Source organism: Urocitellus parryii, chromosome 1, assembly GCF_045843805.1.
Source record: "Urocitellus parryii isolate mUroPar1 chromosome 1, mUroPar1.hap1, whole genome shotgun sequence".
Taxonomy (NCBI): Eukaryota; Metazoa; Chordata; class Mammalia; order Rodentia; family Sciuridae; genus Urocitellus; species Urocitellus parryii.
The window spans coordinates 133,163,711-133,178,278 of NC_135531.1; the positions used below are offsets into that span (position 1 = coordinate 133,163,711).

General features: G+C 43.1%; 1 protein-coding gene and 2 non-coding genes across 3 annotated transcripts; all 3 read left to right on the forward strand.

The window, feature by feature from the left end:
• Positions 1-8,686: 8,686 nt before the first annotated feature.
• Rack1 (receptor for activated C kinase 1) lies at positions 8,687-13,675 on the forward strand. The gene is made up of 8 exons (XM_026380675.2): positions 8,687-8,897; positions 9,916-10,087; positions 10,619-10,766; positions 10,988-11,083; positions 11,704-11,814; positions 12,370-12,510; positions 12,863-12,973; positions 13,502-13,675. The coding sequence occupies exons 1-8, from the start codon at positions 8,789-8,791 to the stop codon at positions 13,565-13,567; spliced, it is 954 nt and encodes a 317-aa protein (XP_026236460.1). The 5' UTR covers positions 8,687-8,788; the 3' UTR covers positions 13,568-13,675.
• LOC113176241 (small nucleolar RNA SNORD95) lies at positions 9,180-9,248 on the forward strand. Its single transcript, XR_003300048.1, has one exon. It is a non-coding gene; the product is annotated as a small nucleolar RNA SNORD95 (small nucleolar RNA).
• Positions 10,376-10,454, forward strand: LOC113176240 (small nucleolar RNA SNORD96 family). The gene has a single exon (XR_003300047.1). It is a non-coding gene; the product is annotated as a small nucleolar RNA SNORD96 family (small nucleolar RNA).
• Positions 13,676-14,568: the final 893 nt, after the last annotated feature.

Here is a 14,568-nt window from a genome sequence, read left to right on the forward strand (position 1 = left end):
ACTCTGTCCAGTAGATGCAAGTAAGCACCCTACCACCATTGTGAAAACCATAAAAGTCTCCAAACACTGCAAACTGTCCCCCTGTGGGGTCACTGAAAAATTATCCCCAGTGGAGAACTTCTAATCTAGATTTAAAATGTGATCATACCCAGTGCATGGCCAGGTGTTCAAATGTGTTCAGTAGAATGACAATCTGACCTAGCTGATACCTTATTAACAATAGATTTAGCATCAGTGGATTAATAAGTGTAATGCACTCTTCTTCCAGTTCTTGGAATGGATGTGGCAAAGTCAGCAAACTTTTTTTAAATGGTAGAGCTGTTCATGTCACTTCCATTTGAGAAACAAAAACTGACAGATAAAGCAGTATACAAAAATTAAGATCTAGAAACTAAGAGTAATAAAAGGTAATTGCTTCAGATACTCCTCAATTTCAGTAGGACTATAGGGCATTCTTTAGTTCTTTTTTGTTGTTTAAATATTATGCAGAACCAATAAGACCATAGCCTCCCTGCTTTTGTCATAGTGGGACTGAAACATACATCAGCCCTAAAGCTCTTCCTTAAAACCTAAGGCTCTGGAAGGGCAGCAGAATAGAATAGACAATATGATTGATGTATGTACATTCCATGTATGTATTATATGTCAAAATACATTCTGCTGTCATGTATGACTAAAAAAAAATAAAAATAAATCGTATGGTTAAAAAAAAAAAAAAACCTAAGGCTCCTCTGTTATACCTCCTGAAATCCCTATAGTTTGGGTGTATTTATTTTTTTTGTTTTGTTTTTGTCACTGGTGGGGAACAAACCTAGGACCTTGTTCATGATAGGCAAGCACTTTGCCATTGAGGTCTATCCCCAGCCTTGCCCCACTTCTTTTTTGACTAGATCTCAGTTGGCCCAAACTGGCCTTAAACTCCTAGGCTTAAATGACACTCCTGCTTCAGCTTCCTGGGAAACTGGGATTGTAGGCATGCATAATTATGCCTGGTTTAAGCATTGACTCTAAGATGTTTCCCACCCCCAAGCATTGATCCCTTCCTTAAAATTTTTCCCATAACAGTGAAATTATTATTTATTGGCTGGTAAAATGAGGTTACAAGAAGGAGAAACAAGGACACTAGCCTTCTACATTAAATCTAATAGGACTTTCTGTAATAGTAAACCAGGTTAGTGGTACACACTGGTAATCCCAGTGAACTGGGAGGCTGAAGCAGGAGGATCACAAATTCAAGGCTAGCCTGGGCAATTTAGCAAGACCTCTCTCAAAAAATAAAATTTAAGAAAAAGACAGTGGTAGGGTAGAGCAGGGTGGCTCAGTGGTAAAGTGTACCTGGGTCCAATCTCCAATACCAAAAAAAAAAAAAAACTTTTTTTTTTTTTTGTAACAAAAGATTTTTATTTTTCTTTCTTTTTTTTTTTACACATATAATATTTTATTTTATTTTTTTTTATTGGTTGTTCACAACATTACAAAGCTCATGACATATCATATTTCATACATTAGATTGAAGTGGGTTATGAACTCCCAATTTTACCCCAAATGCAGATTGCAGAATCACGTCGGTTACACATCCACAATTTTACATAATGCCCAATTAGTAATTGTTGTATTCTGCTACTTTTCCTATCCTCTACTATCCCCCCTCCCCTCCAAAAAAAAAAAAAAAAAACCTTTCTCCAGTGATCCAAGTGTTCTATGCTGTACAGTATAATAGGTACCACTAGCTACTGGCTATATATGATTATTGAGCTAGTGAAAATCAGGAATTGTACTTTTTTTTTTTTTTTGGTACGGGGATTGAATTCAGGGTACTTGGGCAGGGTCTCAATGTTGCTTAGCGTCTCACCACTGCTGAGGCTGGCTTTGAACTCAGGATTCTCCTGTCTAAACCTCCCAAGTCTCTGGGATTATAGGCATGTACCATGGTGTCCTGCTAGGAATTGGATTTTTAATTGTATTTAATTTTGAGTAGCCACATGATGCTAGTAGCTATCAAATCATACTAAATAGTACAATTCTATGCCAACAAGGTAGGTTGGACTCTGGTTCTTCTTAGGACCCTCAGTAATTGAGCTCCTGGGTATGGAGAAATTAGCTCACCTCTACATTGAGAAGTGCAGGAGATGTAACAAGGTTTGTTATTGGTGGATATGCAAAGAAGGAATAAAATGGGCCTTAAAACCTGTGTTCCCATTCCAAAGAAGGTAAAAAAAATGGATGTCTTAGGGATTTGAATTAGAAATAGTCCTAAAAAACAAGGAGGCTCACCCCTAGAATGCTATCTCCCCTGCTGAGTTTCATACTTAGGCCTTCCCATCCTTTCCTTCATCTTAGAGGACTGGGATCCAAATGGGGGATTCAAGTAGCATAGAAAAAGATTCCTAGAGATCACATGCCCCTATTTTTTTCTGCCATTTTCTTCCTCTCTCCCTCCCCTACATTGAAGGATAAATTTCTCAGCAGATCCTGGCTGTTTAACCTAAGTGTGAGCAAAGAAGACTGGGTATAAGGACTTTTCAGCCCTATACTCTTATAGTAGGCTAGACAGCCTCAAGGTTCCATTTTGGCATACACTCTGCACCCTCGTTCAATAAGAAATTCTAAGTCTGGGGAAGAAAGCTGAGGAAAAGAATCCTGGGTCATCTTTTGTTTCTCTACCACCTAATGCTGCTTTTTAAAATCCTTTTGCAAAAAAACCCCACAAATTTGCCTTTTCCCCACATTTCTCATAGTCTTGTTTAGACTATACCCACCTGACTGGACTAGCCCCATTTTTCCAGCTTCAGATTATACATCTGCTATGGTACCTCAGCTAAACCCATAGTTTATCTCCTAAGGAAGATCCAATAGAATGCCTTAGGATCTGCTTTTTCAGAGGCTGTTAGACCTCATATTTCTAAAATATGTAATACTGAGAAAAACCAAAGTTGTGTTTTTCCTGTACTTACAACAACCAACACTGAATATATCTATGATCTCTGGTCACAAAACTGGGGATTTCTCCCACCAGCAACCACTTAATTCAGCAGCAGATTCTTCAGTAGACACCAGCTAGTTAGTGTCTCCAATTCAATTCTGATACTAACTACCTGGAGATAATGCCAGATCCCACAGGTTGAAGCTAAGTCCCAAAAGACCTTCCCAACTTCAGACACCAATCACCAAGTACCAAGTAAGTCATCACCTATACTTCTGACAGGCTACAAATGAGGGTCCCATAAGCCCTTCCTTATGTTCAATTAATTTGCTAAAGTTGCTCATAGAACTCAAGGAAATATATTTATGGGTTTATTATAAAGGATATTACATGGGATGTAAATGAACAGTCAAATAGAGGAGATGCATAGAGTAAGGTATGTGTGAAGGGGTAAGGACCTGTCATGTCCTCTCCTCATTTAGGCTTTTCTACCCTTTTCTTCATTTTATTTTTTTAAATATTTTTATTTTGTTTATTCATTTTTATGTGGTACTGAGGAGCAAACCCAGTGCCTCACATGTATGAGGCAAGCGCTCTGCCACTAAGCCACAACCCCAGTCCCTTTCCTTCATTTGAGAGAAATGGAATTCAAACTTCATCAGGGCCACCTTCTAGAATCTCTATGTGTTTGGATATCCAAAATTCAGTCAGCCCTTTCGGGTCTTAATGAAAGTTTCATTACACAGATATGATAGATTAAATCATTGGCCACAGGTTTATCAACTCAACCTTCAGCCCCTCTTCCCTGTGGGATGGGAGGGGAACACCAGACAACTGAAAATTCCAACCAATCACAAGGTTGTTTTCTCTGGCAACTAGTCACCATCCTAAAGCTATCTGGGGGCACCCCAGTCATCAGTCATCTCTAGCATACAAAAGACACTCATCACCCTGGAGATTCCAAGGATTTTAGGACCTCTATGTCAGGAAATATGGACAACACCACATTTCACAATACATATTTCACAATATCACAGATATTACCAAGAGACAGACAATAGCATCTGATCTCTTCACAAGATCTGTTCTAGGAACTGATCTGGTGCCACATCTCACCTCTCATTAGGAGGTATGGAATAGCACCTATATAATTGTACTCCCATGTTTTCTTGTCTTCAGCCTTTCTGTGTTTAATTCTTTGGGACTCAAACATTAGTTTTTATAGAAAGAGATCAATTCTAGATACTGCAGTAAAGTTGGTATAATAGGGATGAGAGAGATGGATTCAAAGAGATGTTCAACCCCTTAATTATAATGCTTTTAGTAAGTATTCAGTCTCTACCTTAGTGTAGGTGAGTAGACTCCTGCAGCCTTCCCAAAGATCCTCTTGTCCTCAGCTCTTGGCTGGACTTGCTTCTTGCCTTGATTACTACAGTAGGTTTTGTTTTTGTTGTTGTTGTTTTAGTACTGGGGAATGAACCTGGGGCTCTTTAACACTGAGCTACATGCCAACACTATTTTTTATTTTGAGACAGGGTCTTGCTTGTTGAGGCTGGCAATCCTGCCTTAGCTCCTGAGTTGTTGGGATTATAGGCATGCACCACCATGCTCAGCTCTCCTGCAGTAGCTTCATAACTCTGTTTATTTCTAGTCTTATTCCTCCAATCTAGCCTTCACTTTAACAACATGGTAAAATCAAGTCTAGGCCAGGGAAGGACAAGACCAGAACACTAAAGAGATTGCCCAAAGCTTCAGGACAAAATCCAAAGTCCTTAGGAACAAATGCCTTCCTGATCTCTACCTAATCTCTCAAAGTCAAAAATCTGAACCCTTGGTGATTCGTCTGCTTGGAATGCTCTGCCTTTAACTACTTGCCCTTTACTTTGTAAGGGCTGGCTATCAAGATTAAAATCTTCCAGAACCCAAACCCCAAATAGGGTGCTGAAAATGCAACACAGGAGCAGAAACAAACCAGTCCTGATCTCATTGTACTCAGAGCCCAGAGGAACTCAACTGTGCAGAGCAGAGGCCAGTGACACTATAATCACAGTTATAAAAGCATGTAACTAGGAAACCTGATCTAGACCTGAGGTTCACAGAGGGTTTCCCAGAAGAGGCAACCTGAACTGAAACTCCAAGAAAGCTTAGATTTAACTAAGAGGAGGAGGGTGGGATATGGTAGGCCTTCCAGAATAATGTATATAAAAAGTATGAGAGAGAACTGATAAAATGGAGGAATAGGGCAGGTCCAGCATGGCCACAAAACAGTACAAGTTGCCAGAATCAGTCATACTGATTCTGCAGTATGACAGCAAAGATTTTGGTCATTATCTTAAAATACATGGGAAAGCCACCTGCCCTGGTCTTTAGGTAACTCCAATGGAAATGAAAGGATGGGAGCTAGGTGGTGAGCAAGTAGCAGCTTAGCAGCTGCTCTACCTATCCTATCTCCAACACCCAAAGCTACAAGTGAAGTGGTGTGCAGGGTTAGGAAGACTCACCCCTCAGCTCACAATTGTCCTCCCTCAAAGGGAGGTGAAGGAGCTGGAGGAAAACTCTGAAAGGAAAGCCTGAATCCTTTAGATTGTCTGGAAAGTCCGTATCTTTCCATTTCTCCCTCTCCTCTAGCTAACATTGCCAACTCAATTCAGGTGGGCTACAGGACAAAACCTGTATTCCACACTTGGCCTCACAGGAGGGGATGCAGCAACAAATGTGACTTACAAAGGGATGGGTACCAGAACAGAAGGCATCTGAGGTCTCAGATGAACAGAGAGGAAAGAGATCCAGACCTGGAGGGACCTGGGAGGACAAGGCCAAGATAGATAGGATTCCATGGGCCAGATGTGAGCCAAAGGAAAGCCAGCCACCTTGGGGACTTCCAGCTCCAGAAAGGGGACCTGAAGTCCTTGAGCTTACATGTTGAACTTGGAGAAAGAAGTTCATTTTGAACCCAGACTCTGAGTGGTACCTCAGTAACAACAATTCCAAGGGGCTCCCCAAATTTCAAGAAAAAGCAAGCAGAACTATTAATTGTATTATCCAGGTCCTTGGCCCCAACAAAGAATTAAGCAAGACACAGAAGTAACAGGCAAAGTGCAGATATATTGAAGGTAAACATGGAAATAGCATTCTGCAAGTTACAACTGAGAGGGCAGAGTAAGAGAGAGGCTCAAGGCCCCTGTGTCTGGGAATTAGTGTTTTATATGCTGAGCTCTGGGGCACTTTCTTCCTTATGATCTGATTGAAAACCTTACCCCATTTGTTCCCATTGGTTACCATATGCTACCTGATTAGAATAGTATTCAATTTTCCCCCATTGGTTACTTCAAAAAAACTTAATTAGAACACTGTCCGTATTACCTCCACTGACTATTTTAGAATATCCAACCTGGACAGAATTTATCATGGGCCTTGAGTCCTCAGTGGTGGGAGCTGTCAAGGTAATGGGACTTATGGTAGGTAAACAGGGACTTGATGACTCATTTCCCTGTCTTGTCCTCTAGTGGCTATTTCTTATACCCTGCCTCTGCCATTTTGGCATCCCTGAACTCCTACCCAACAAAATGAGGGTTCTCAAAATTAAAAAAAAAAAAAAAAAAACTGGAATAATATAACTGCTCAAGGGGTGGAGGAACACAGTTCTTGAGGGCTGCTCATAAGCAGACAGGAAATCTCTTGGGAATAGCTCAGTCTACACAGGTTGGTGAGTGTGGTCCTTGACTTTTCTTTTTAGATTGAGTGCCCAGGGAGCCAGGGAAGTGTTAGTGTGATCTGGGTCCTGGGCAGCAAACTGGTTATGGGGTGGATGGAGACAAGGGCCTTCCACAACCACCAGAGAAAAAACACAGGGATTGAGGTAGCATTAAGTATGGAAAAGGGAAAAGACAGCTATTTGGGAATGTCAAGGAGGCAGGTGATGTCCAAGTCTGGGCCCAAAGAGCACAGTCATCAAAACTGTGCAGGAGCACTGCCAAGACTGCGCAATAGGAGAGCCCAAAAGAGACTGACAATAAAACAGGAAAGTTTGCAGCCAACAAGAAGAACAAGCAATCTTCCTGGAGGGATCCTGGCATACTCTGCAAGCCTGGGCAGCCAGGCTTGAAGCTTTGCCAGGGTCGTTGGCCTAACTTTTGCTTTCCTGCCCCTAGGCACTCCAGTATGTGTTTTCTATGTGGAGTGTCCCCTACCTCCATCTCATGCTCAGTCCTCTGATACACCAGTGCAGAATATTTGCACTGGAACATTATTCCCCCCATATACACACAGGGCTGTCTCACATCTGCATGTCTTAAATGCCAATCTTCCCCCTATAATCCTACCCTTGTTCCCTCCTCAGGAAACTGTGCAAAAGCAAAGAAAACCCATCCCCCCCACCCCACCACTTTTGTTCATAACTCTATCCACAAGCCTTAAAACAGCCCAGTACCCAAAAGGTGCTCCCTAAATTCTGAAACACTGCCAGGCATTTTTGGGGATGTAGGTACTAATATTATTTCCAATTTCATTTCACAGATGAGAAACCACTTTCCATCTTACAAAGAGAAAAGTAAATACTTATGTATAAATTCCACCCCTTTATTTTACATAGATATCAGTGGTTGCAAACTTAACGATATATGCCACTCTTTAAAAAAATATTTGGAGCCAGGCACTGTGGTGTGTTCCTGCAATCCCACCTGCTCCGGATGCTGAGGCAGAAGGATTGCGAATTCAAAGCCAGTCTCAGAAACTAAGCGAGGCCCTAAGCAACTGAACAAGACCCAATCTCAAAAAATAAAAAAGGGCTGGGGATGTGGCTCAGAGGTTAAGTGCCCAGGGTTCAATTCCCAGGACACTCCCCCGCGAGCACCCGCCCTCGCCCCCCCCCAAAAAATTGGGCGCAGCTGTCTGTTAAAGATACAGATGCGTGACAATGGGAGACTACATTTTTAAGAAAGCTTGCTTGAGTGTAAGGCCAACTGGCAGCTAGATACGTATTCCACCGCTTCCCTTCCAAGCACGGATGGACTCCCAACCCGCAGGCTTCTCTGTGGAGTGGCCAGACCCACAAAGGGCTTCGGATTAGTCCGGAAGTTAAACCCACCACTTGCTCTCCAGGCCTTTAGAATCTACAAGATCTCTCCGCATTCCGACCTAGGCCGGAACAGGGTGGCGGTCTAGTACCACATAGGCCAATTTTTAGTTCATACAGGGCTTTCTGCTCCGTAATCCTCTCCGGCCTTAATCCTGCATAGAATAGACGTGGAACGCCCCAGCTAACACCCTCAGCATAAAGCTCAGGGCATAAAGCTCTTGGGATAAGAGCCGCCACTCCCCCGCGCATGGAAATCTATTAAGCATGGTTTAAAACAAAAGTTTAAGTACCGTATTTTTCACTCTCCCTGTTTACAACGGCAAACTCAAACTCCCTCAGCTTTTCCTTCAACGGAACCAAGCGGAAGGGGCGGAGCTCGAGCTACGCCACGTAGGAGCTGAGAAGTAGCTAGGATAGCCTTATGGGAATAGCCGTACACTTCCCCTTTTTTGCTTGTATATAGCGTTCTAATCATAGTTTTAGAAGCTTTTTTAATAGATAATGATGTTGTCTGTTTCAGAACTATTGGTAGAGCGCTATTGCGTGGCGAAGACACCACGATGAGTGATTGAACCTCGTTCTTCCTACTACTGGACGCCGCCATCTTGAGTAGAACTGAACCATAGGGGCCGCCATTTTGCTGGACCGGGCGGGTATTTCCGCTTCCGGCGGGGGAAAGCGCTCTCTTTTCCTTTGCAGGGCTGCGGCGGGGTGGCCGCGGTGCTTGTCTCTCTGAGCTATCCGGTGCCATCCTCGTCGCTGCGGCGACATCTCCACCCGCCGCTGCCATGACTGAACAGATGACCCTTCGTGGTACCCTCAAGGGCCACAACGGATGGGTAACCCAGATCGCTACTACTCCGCAGTTCCCGGACATGATACTATCCGCCTCTCGAGGTACATGCTAAGGTGTTGGGCGAGACTGGGTGATGGGGGTAGGGGTGTTGCGCTTGTCGTGGGACTGGGCGGGTGGCGAGCGAATTTGCAGGCCGAGCAAGCTCTGTCACCGACTGTGAGTTGGTGAGTACAAACCCGATCCTAGGCCTCAACCGAGACGAACAATTTTACAGATCAGCACGAGTCATAGTCCGTCATTGCCAGGAATGACTGAAGACTTTTTAAATCTTTGGCCCACTTCTCAGTTGTGGTCAAATATTCCCAGGGACCACCTGGCTGGGCGGAGCGGTGATGACACCAACATGCCATCTGAATGCCATGTGCTGAAAAACAGAGGCTGTTTCTGAGCTGCCGCCCGGCCCTGAGTTCAATGGGAATTGGGTAGACTCCAGAGGGGCCTTGTGACCCTCATCTCCCAGCCTGCACTTTCGGCCCTCTCTCACTCTTGTACCTAATAGAGCTTAGAAAGGTCTTGGGCTTTACCTTAGCTGCCACAGAATGAAAAATCGCCCAAGGGCTAGGTTCATGTCTGACACTTATTAATTTTCAGACTTGTTGAATGAGCCGCATTTCCATAAAAGCATCCAGTCCTGTAGCATATGAAGAGACTTATCAGCTTTGATTTCTGTATTTCTGTCAGCCCTCATAAGTAATCACAGGAAGTCCCCAGTTACTCATCCCACACCCAAGCTGCTGTCTTTCCACATTCAGAGAAGATGCAAAATAAATGTTTTATTATATGAATCTCAGGAAAAAGTATCCATAGTCTCTGACACATGAGTTAGGGTCTTGTGGCATGTCTAGCTTTAAAACTGCCTGTCTCTCTATCTGCAATAGTGGGTCATTCAGTGCAGGATAGTAACTGCTCTCATAGCCTACAGTTCCCCTGGCCACATAAATGTTCTCAACGTTATTCTCTTTAACCCACCCACAACCCTGAGACGCCTTGTTATACATTAGCAAGTGGGCTGAGTAGGGTCCTCATGGATTTTTCTTCTCCTGTTTTACCTCCTTTTAGATAAGACCATCATTATGTGGAAGCTGACCAGAGATGAGACCAACTATGGTATCCCACAGCGTGCTCTGCGGGGTCACTCCCACTTTGTTAGTGATGTGGTCATCTCCTCAGATGGCCAGTTTGCCCTCTCAGGCTCCTGGGATGGAACCCTGCGCCTCTGGGATCTGACAACGCAAGTAGCTACTCTGGGGCCTTGGGGGAAATATGGGCAGAAATGAATAGATGCCATCAGAGTATGGTTTCCTAAGGGAAAATGGTCCATCTGGGAAGGATGAGGCTAAAATACCTACAGAAGATAGTTGCAGTTGTTTGGCCTCCTTCCTTGATTTAATTGGGTTAGCTACTTGAAGTTGCTGAGAACTGATCTAATTGAAAAGTTTTGCTGGGTACATTAGTTTGGAGTTGGCAACCATTTAAATATGTTTGAAAGGTGGTTAGGCACTTGACAGGTATAATGGAGGATCCTGGTGATGACAGATGACATTGTCACCCAATCCCCACAAGGAAATGAGGACATGTCCTGCAATTCTGAGTGGATTCTCTAGCATATATGCAGCCAAGAACTTGCTGTAATCCAAGCCACATCTAGGTTATGTGAATAACATAACCACTGGGTCAGGAATAAGGCAAGTAAAAAGATTTGGCTATGGAAGGAAAAAGTTTGCAAAGTCTGTCTAGAGAGTGACCAAGTTCTTCCTCCCAGGGGCACCACCACAAGACGATTTGTAGGCCATACTAAGGATGTGCTGAGTGTGGCCTTTTCTTCTGACAACCGGCAGATTGTCTCTGGATCCCGAGACAAAACCATAAAGTTATGGAATACTCTGGGTGTTTGCAAATACACTGTCCAGGTAAAGTGAGGGCAACATCAGAGAGCACGTGTTCAAGACTCCTACCCTTACTCTTAACCTTTCTTTCTGTGGTGATTTTAACTCCTGTCTGGAGTCTGTAAAGGTTCAGTTTCTGGGGATGTGAATGCAATGCTGCAAACATTGATCCTACTGATGAGGGGTGGTATATAACATTTCTTGGGACAGGACTGTTTTCTCTTATTTCTTTCCTTCCTCTGTAGGATGAGAGTCACTCGGAGTGGGTGTCTTGTGTCCGCTTCTCACCCAACAGCAGCAACCCTATTATTGTCTCCTGTGGCTGGGATAAGCTGGTCAAGGTGAGCTCCCAAACAGGGTACAGGACCTTTACAGGCCAAAATGTATGCTTTGCCTCCCACATAGTCATAGGCTTTAACTTTGAACATTTTTATAGATTATCTCAGTTGACTTTTTGCTCTTCTTGATATTTTTTCAGTACAGAACATTAATTTTTGACATTCAATCTGAAGTAGCTAATTATCTCACAGCATTTGCCACCTGTTTTGGTCCCAGTTGATCTTAATTCACTTTGTCCCATAGTCCTAATAGATGGGGTTGTGTGGCTCAGTGGTAGAGTGCTTGCCTGGCACGTGTGAGGCACTGGGTTCAGTCCTCAGCATCACATTAAAAAATAATTATTAATAAATAATACTCATACGTAAGTAATGTATAAACTCAGATTATGGTTTCCAAACTATTTTAATGCACTTGTGTCACTTTGTGAAATATTTGCAGAATTGAAAATTTGGAACTTAATGAGTTAAGTGACTGAGACAAGTTTGTGTTGGTTTACATTTTCATTTTTATTACTGGTAGAATGATAAATGGCTGTTATGCCAAGGAATGCTTTTAAATAATGTCTCCTTACTCTGCCCAATCTTGAACTAGATTGTTCATCTATGAGCCCTTGTCTTTGTAGGTGTGGAATTTGGCTAATTGCAAGCTGAAGACGAACCACATTGGCCACACCGGCTATCTGAATACTGTGACTGTCTCTCCAGATGGATCCCTCTGTGCTTCTGGAGGCAAGGTATTTTGGGACTAGGCATCTTCTACTCGTTGAGGAAAGGTGTCTCAGAAAGAACACTTTGTCTTTGACATAAATTGACAGCTAAAAGCTTAGCTAGGTTTTTCAATATATGTTCCTGAGGATAATATTTTCCAGAACTATACTGTTTGTCTCCTCAAAGCAGTACATGAGATTAAGTTGTCAGAGGCTCTTGATACAGTTGGTGAGGTGTCATTCAATAAAGGAAAGATTTAAAGAAATAATGAGATTTTGCCAGGCACAGTGGTATACACCTTGTAATCCCAGCACTTCAGGAGGCTGAGGCAGGAGGATCTCAACTTCAAAGCCATCCTCAGCAACTTAGTGAGATCCTGTCTCAAAAGGACTGGGGATGTGGTTCAGTGGTTAAGCATACTCCTGGGTTAAGTCCCTGGTGACAATAATAGTAATAATGGTATTTGAGCTTTCAGGAAGTCAGGGTCCTAGGGGAATTGAGTCTGACAAAATCTTGAGATGAAAGGGGCTGACATCTGGAAGAGGTCACATTGCCCTAACTCATCTTTCCTGTCTGCCCAGGATGGCCAAGCCATGCTGTGGGATCTCAACGAAGGCAAGCACCTTTATACACTAGATGGTGGGGACATCATCAATGCCCTGTGCTTCAGTCCCAACCGTTACTGGCTCTGTGCTGCTACAGGCCCCAGCATTAAGATCTGGGTGAGTATGGGCTATATTACATACTGAGTTCTTGGATGCACTGTCTCCACCTCCTTGCTTCCTCCCAGCAATGCTGTGATTTACTGTGTGCCATTTTCAGATCAGAATTTTCTGACAGCAGGAAGACATTTGTTGCCTACCAAAAGGGATGACCATGTGTACCAGCTTTCTCAGCTTCAGCATAATTGCTGTTGTAGTCAAGATATTGGGGGAGGGCTGTTCTGAGCATTTTATCATGTTATCCCTTGTATTTACTCACTAGATAGTATTAACAAAACAAAATCTCATGGATTTAAAAAAAAATGCAGTGGTGTAAGTGTTCTCTATACTCTGGTTTTGACGTGTTCCCCAGGACTTGGAGGGCAAGATCATTGTAGATGAACTGAAGCAAGAAGTTATCAGTACCAGCAGCAAGGCAGAGCCACCCCAGTGCACCTCTCTGGCCTGGTCCGCTGATGGCCAGGTAAGTGGGTCTGTCCTGGCTTTTGAAGAGGGAGCACATTCTGAGACTGTTTTTATTTCTGGGGGCGCTATTCCATGGAACATTCTATCCAAAAAAGGGTAACAGATGGGTGTGATCCAACCCCATCTGGGGACAGTCACTCCTGGAACAGTACCTTGGACATAAAGTCCAAATTGCATTGCAGTGGGTGCACTACCAGTTCAGTGCCTCGTTACTCAGGACTTAAAAGGTGTACATTAGCTTCTGTCCAGAGAGGCTTCTGACAGAAGTTGAACTTCAGCTTCTCCTGCTTCAGCCTCCCCAGTTACTAGGATTATACACCTGACTGTTTTTTTGCTCTAGGTGTTATCAGCACCTGTACTATGGTAATTGAAAGAGGGATTTAATGTGGTACTGAGGATCAAACCCAGGGCCTTGCACATGCTAGACAAGCACTCTACCACACCACAGCCTTTCTTAAAGGAAAGGCTATCTTTGGGACTGTAGTTTATGGCTAGACCTTGACCTGTCTATTTTTTCCCCTTATAGACCCTGTTTGCTGGCTACACAGACAACCTTGTACGAGTATGGCAGGTGACCATTGGCACTCGCTAGAAATTTTATGAGCTTCACAAATAAAAAGAAAAAAAAACTGGCTTTCTACAACTGACTTCAGTTCTTTTAGGAAGTATTTTTCTCTAATAAAGTGAAAAGAGCTACTTACAGGTTAAAATAGATTTAGAGGTATGTCAGCTTTTAGTTCCCTCGAGTATTGGGTTGGCATTAGATGTAACATATGGGATAGTACATAGGGTAGCTTCCCAAATATTCCCCCAATAAGGCTTCACCTTAGGCCTAGAGAAACTTTGTGAGTTGAAAGGAACAGATTACTTCAAAACAGTTGCAGTTGATTTAGGAATACCAAGTTTCCTTATGCTTTCTCTCATTTCCTCCAAAGATATATTCAAGAAACTTTGAAATCTCAGATTATTGTATCTCCATTAATTTGGGTCCTTGGTTAAATTGGAGGAATGGGTTGTGCTGGGGATTGAACTCAGAGGCACTCAACCACTGAGCCACATTCCCCAACTCTATTTTTGTATTTATTTTATTTAGAGACATACACATTTTCTTAGTGCCTCACTGTTGCTTAGGCTGGCTTTGAACCCACGATCCTCCTATTACAGCCTCCCCAGCCACTGGGATTATAGGCATATGCCACTGTGCCTACAATTTTTTTTTTAAACTAGGCAGCATCAGAAAGTCTTTAAACCCAGAGACATTATACCACTGAGCTGCATCCCCAGTTTTTTAAGACAGGATCTTGAAATTGCGTACACTGGCCTTGAATAAGTAGTGGGGTAATATATGTATATAATATTTTTTAGTTGTGGGTAGATACAATACCTGTATATTTATATGGTGCTGAGGATCAAACCCCGTGCCTCGTGCCTGCTAGGCAAGTGCTCTACCACTGAGCCACAACCCCAGTCTTGGATTAGGGTACCTCTAACCTCAAACTTAACTTAGTTTCCACAAAAATAGTCACTTGAATTTTGTGGAGATTCCCAGGGGAAGCTTTATTCTTCTATGGACCCTCAGTATGGTAGTACAAG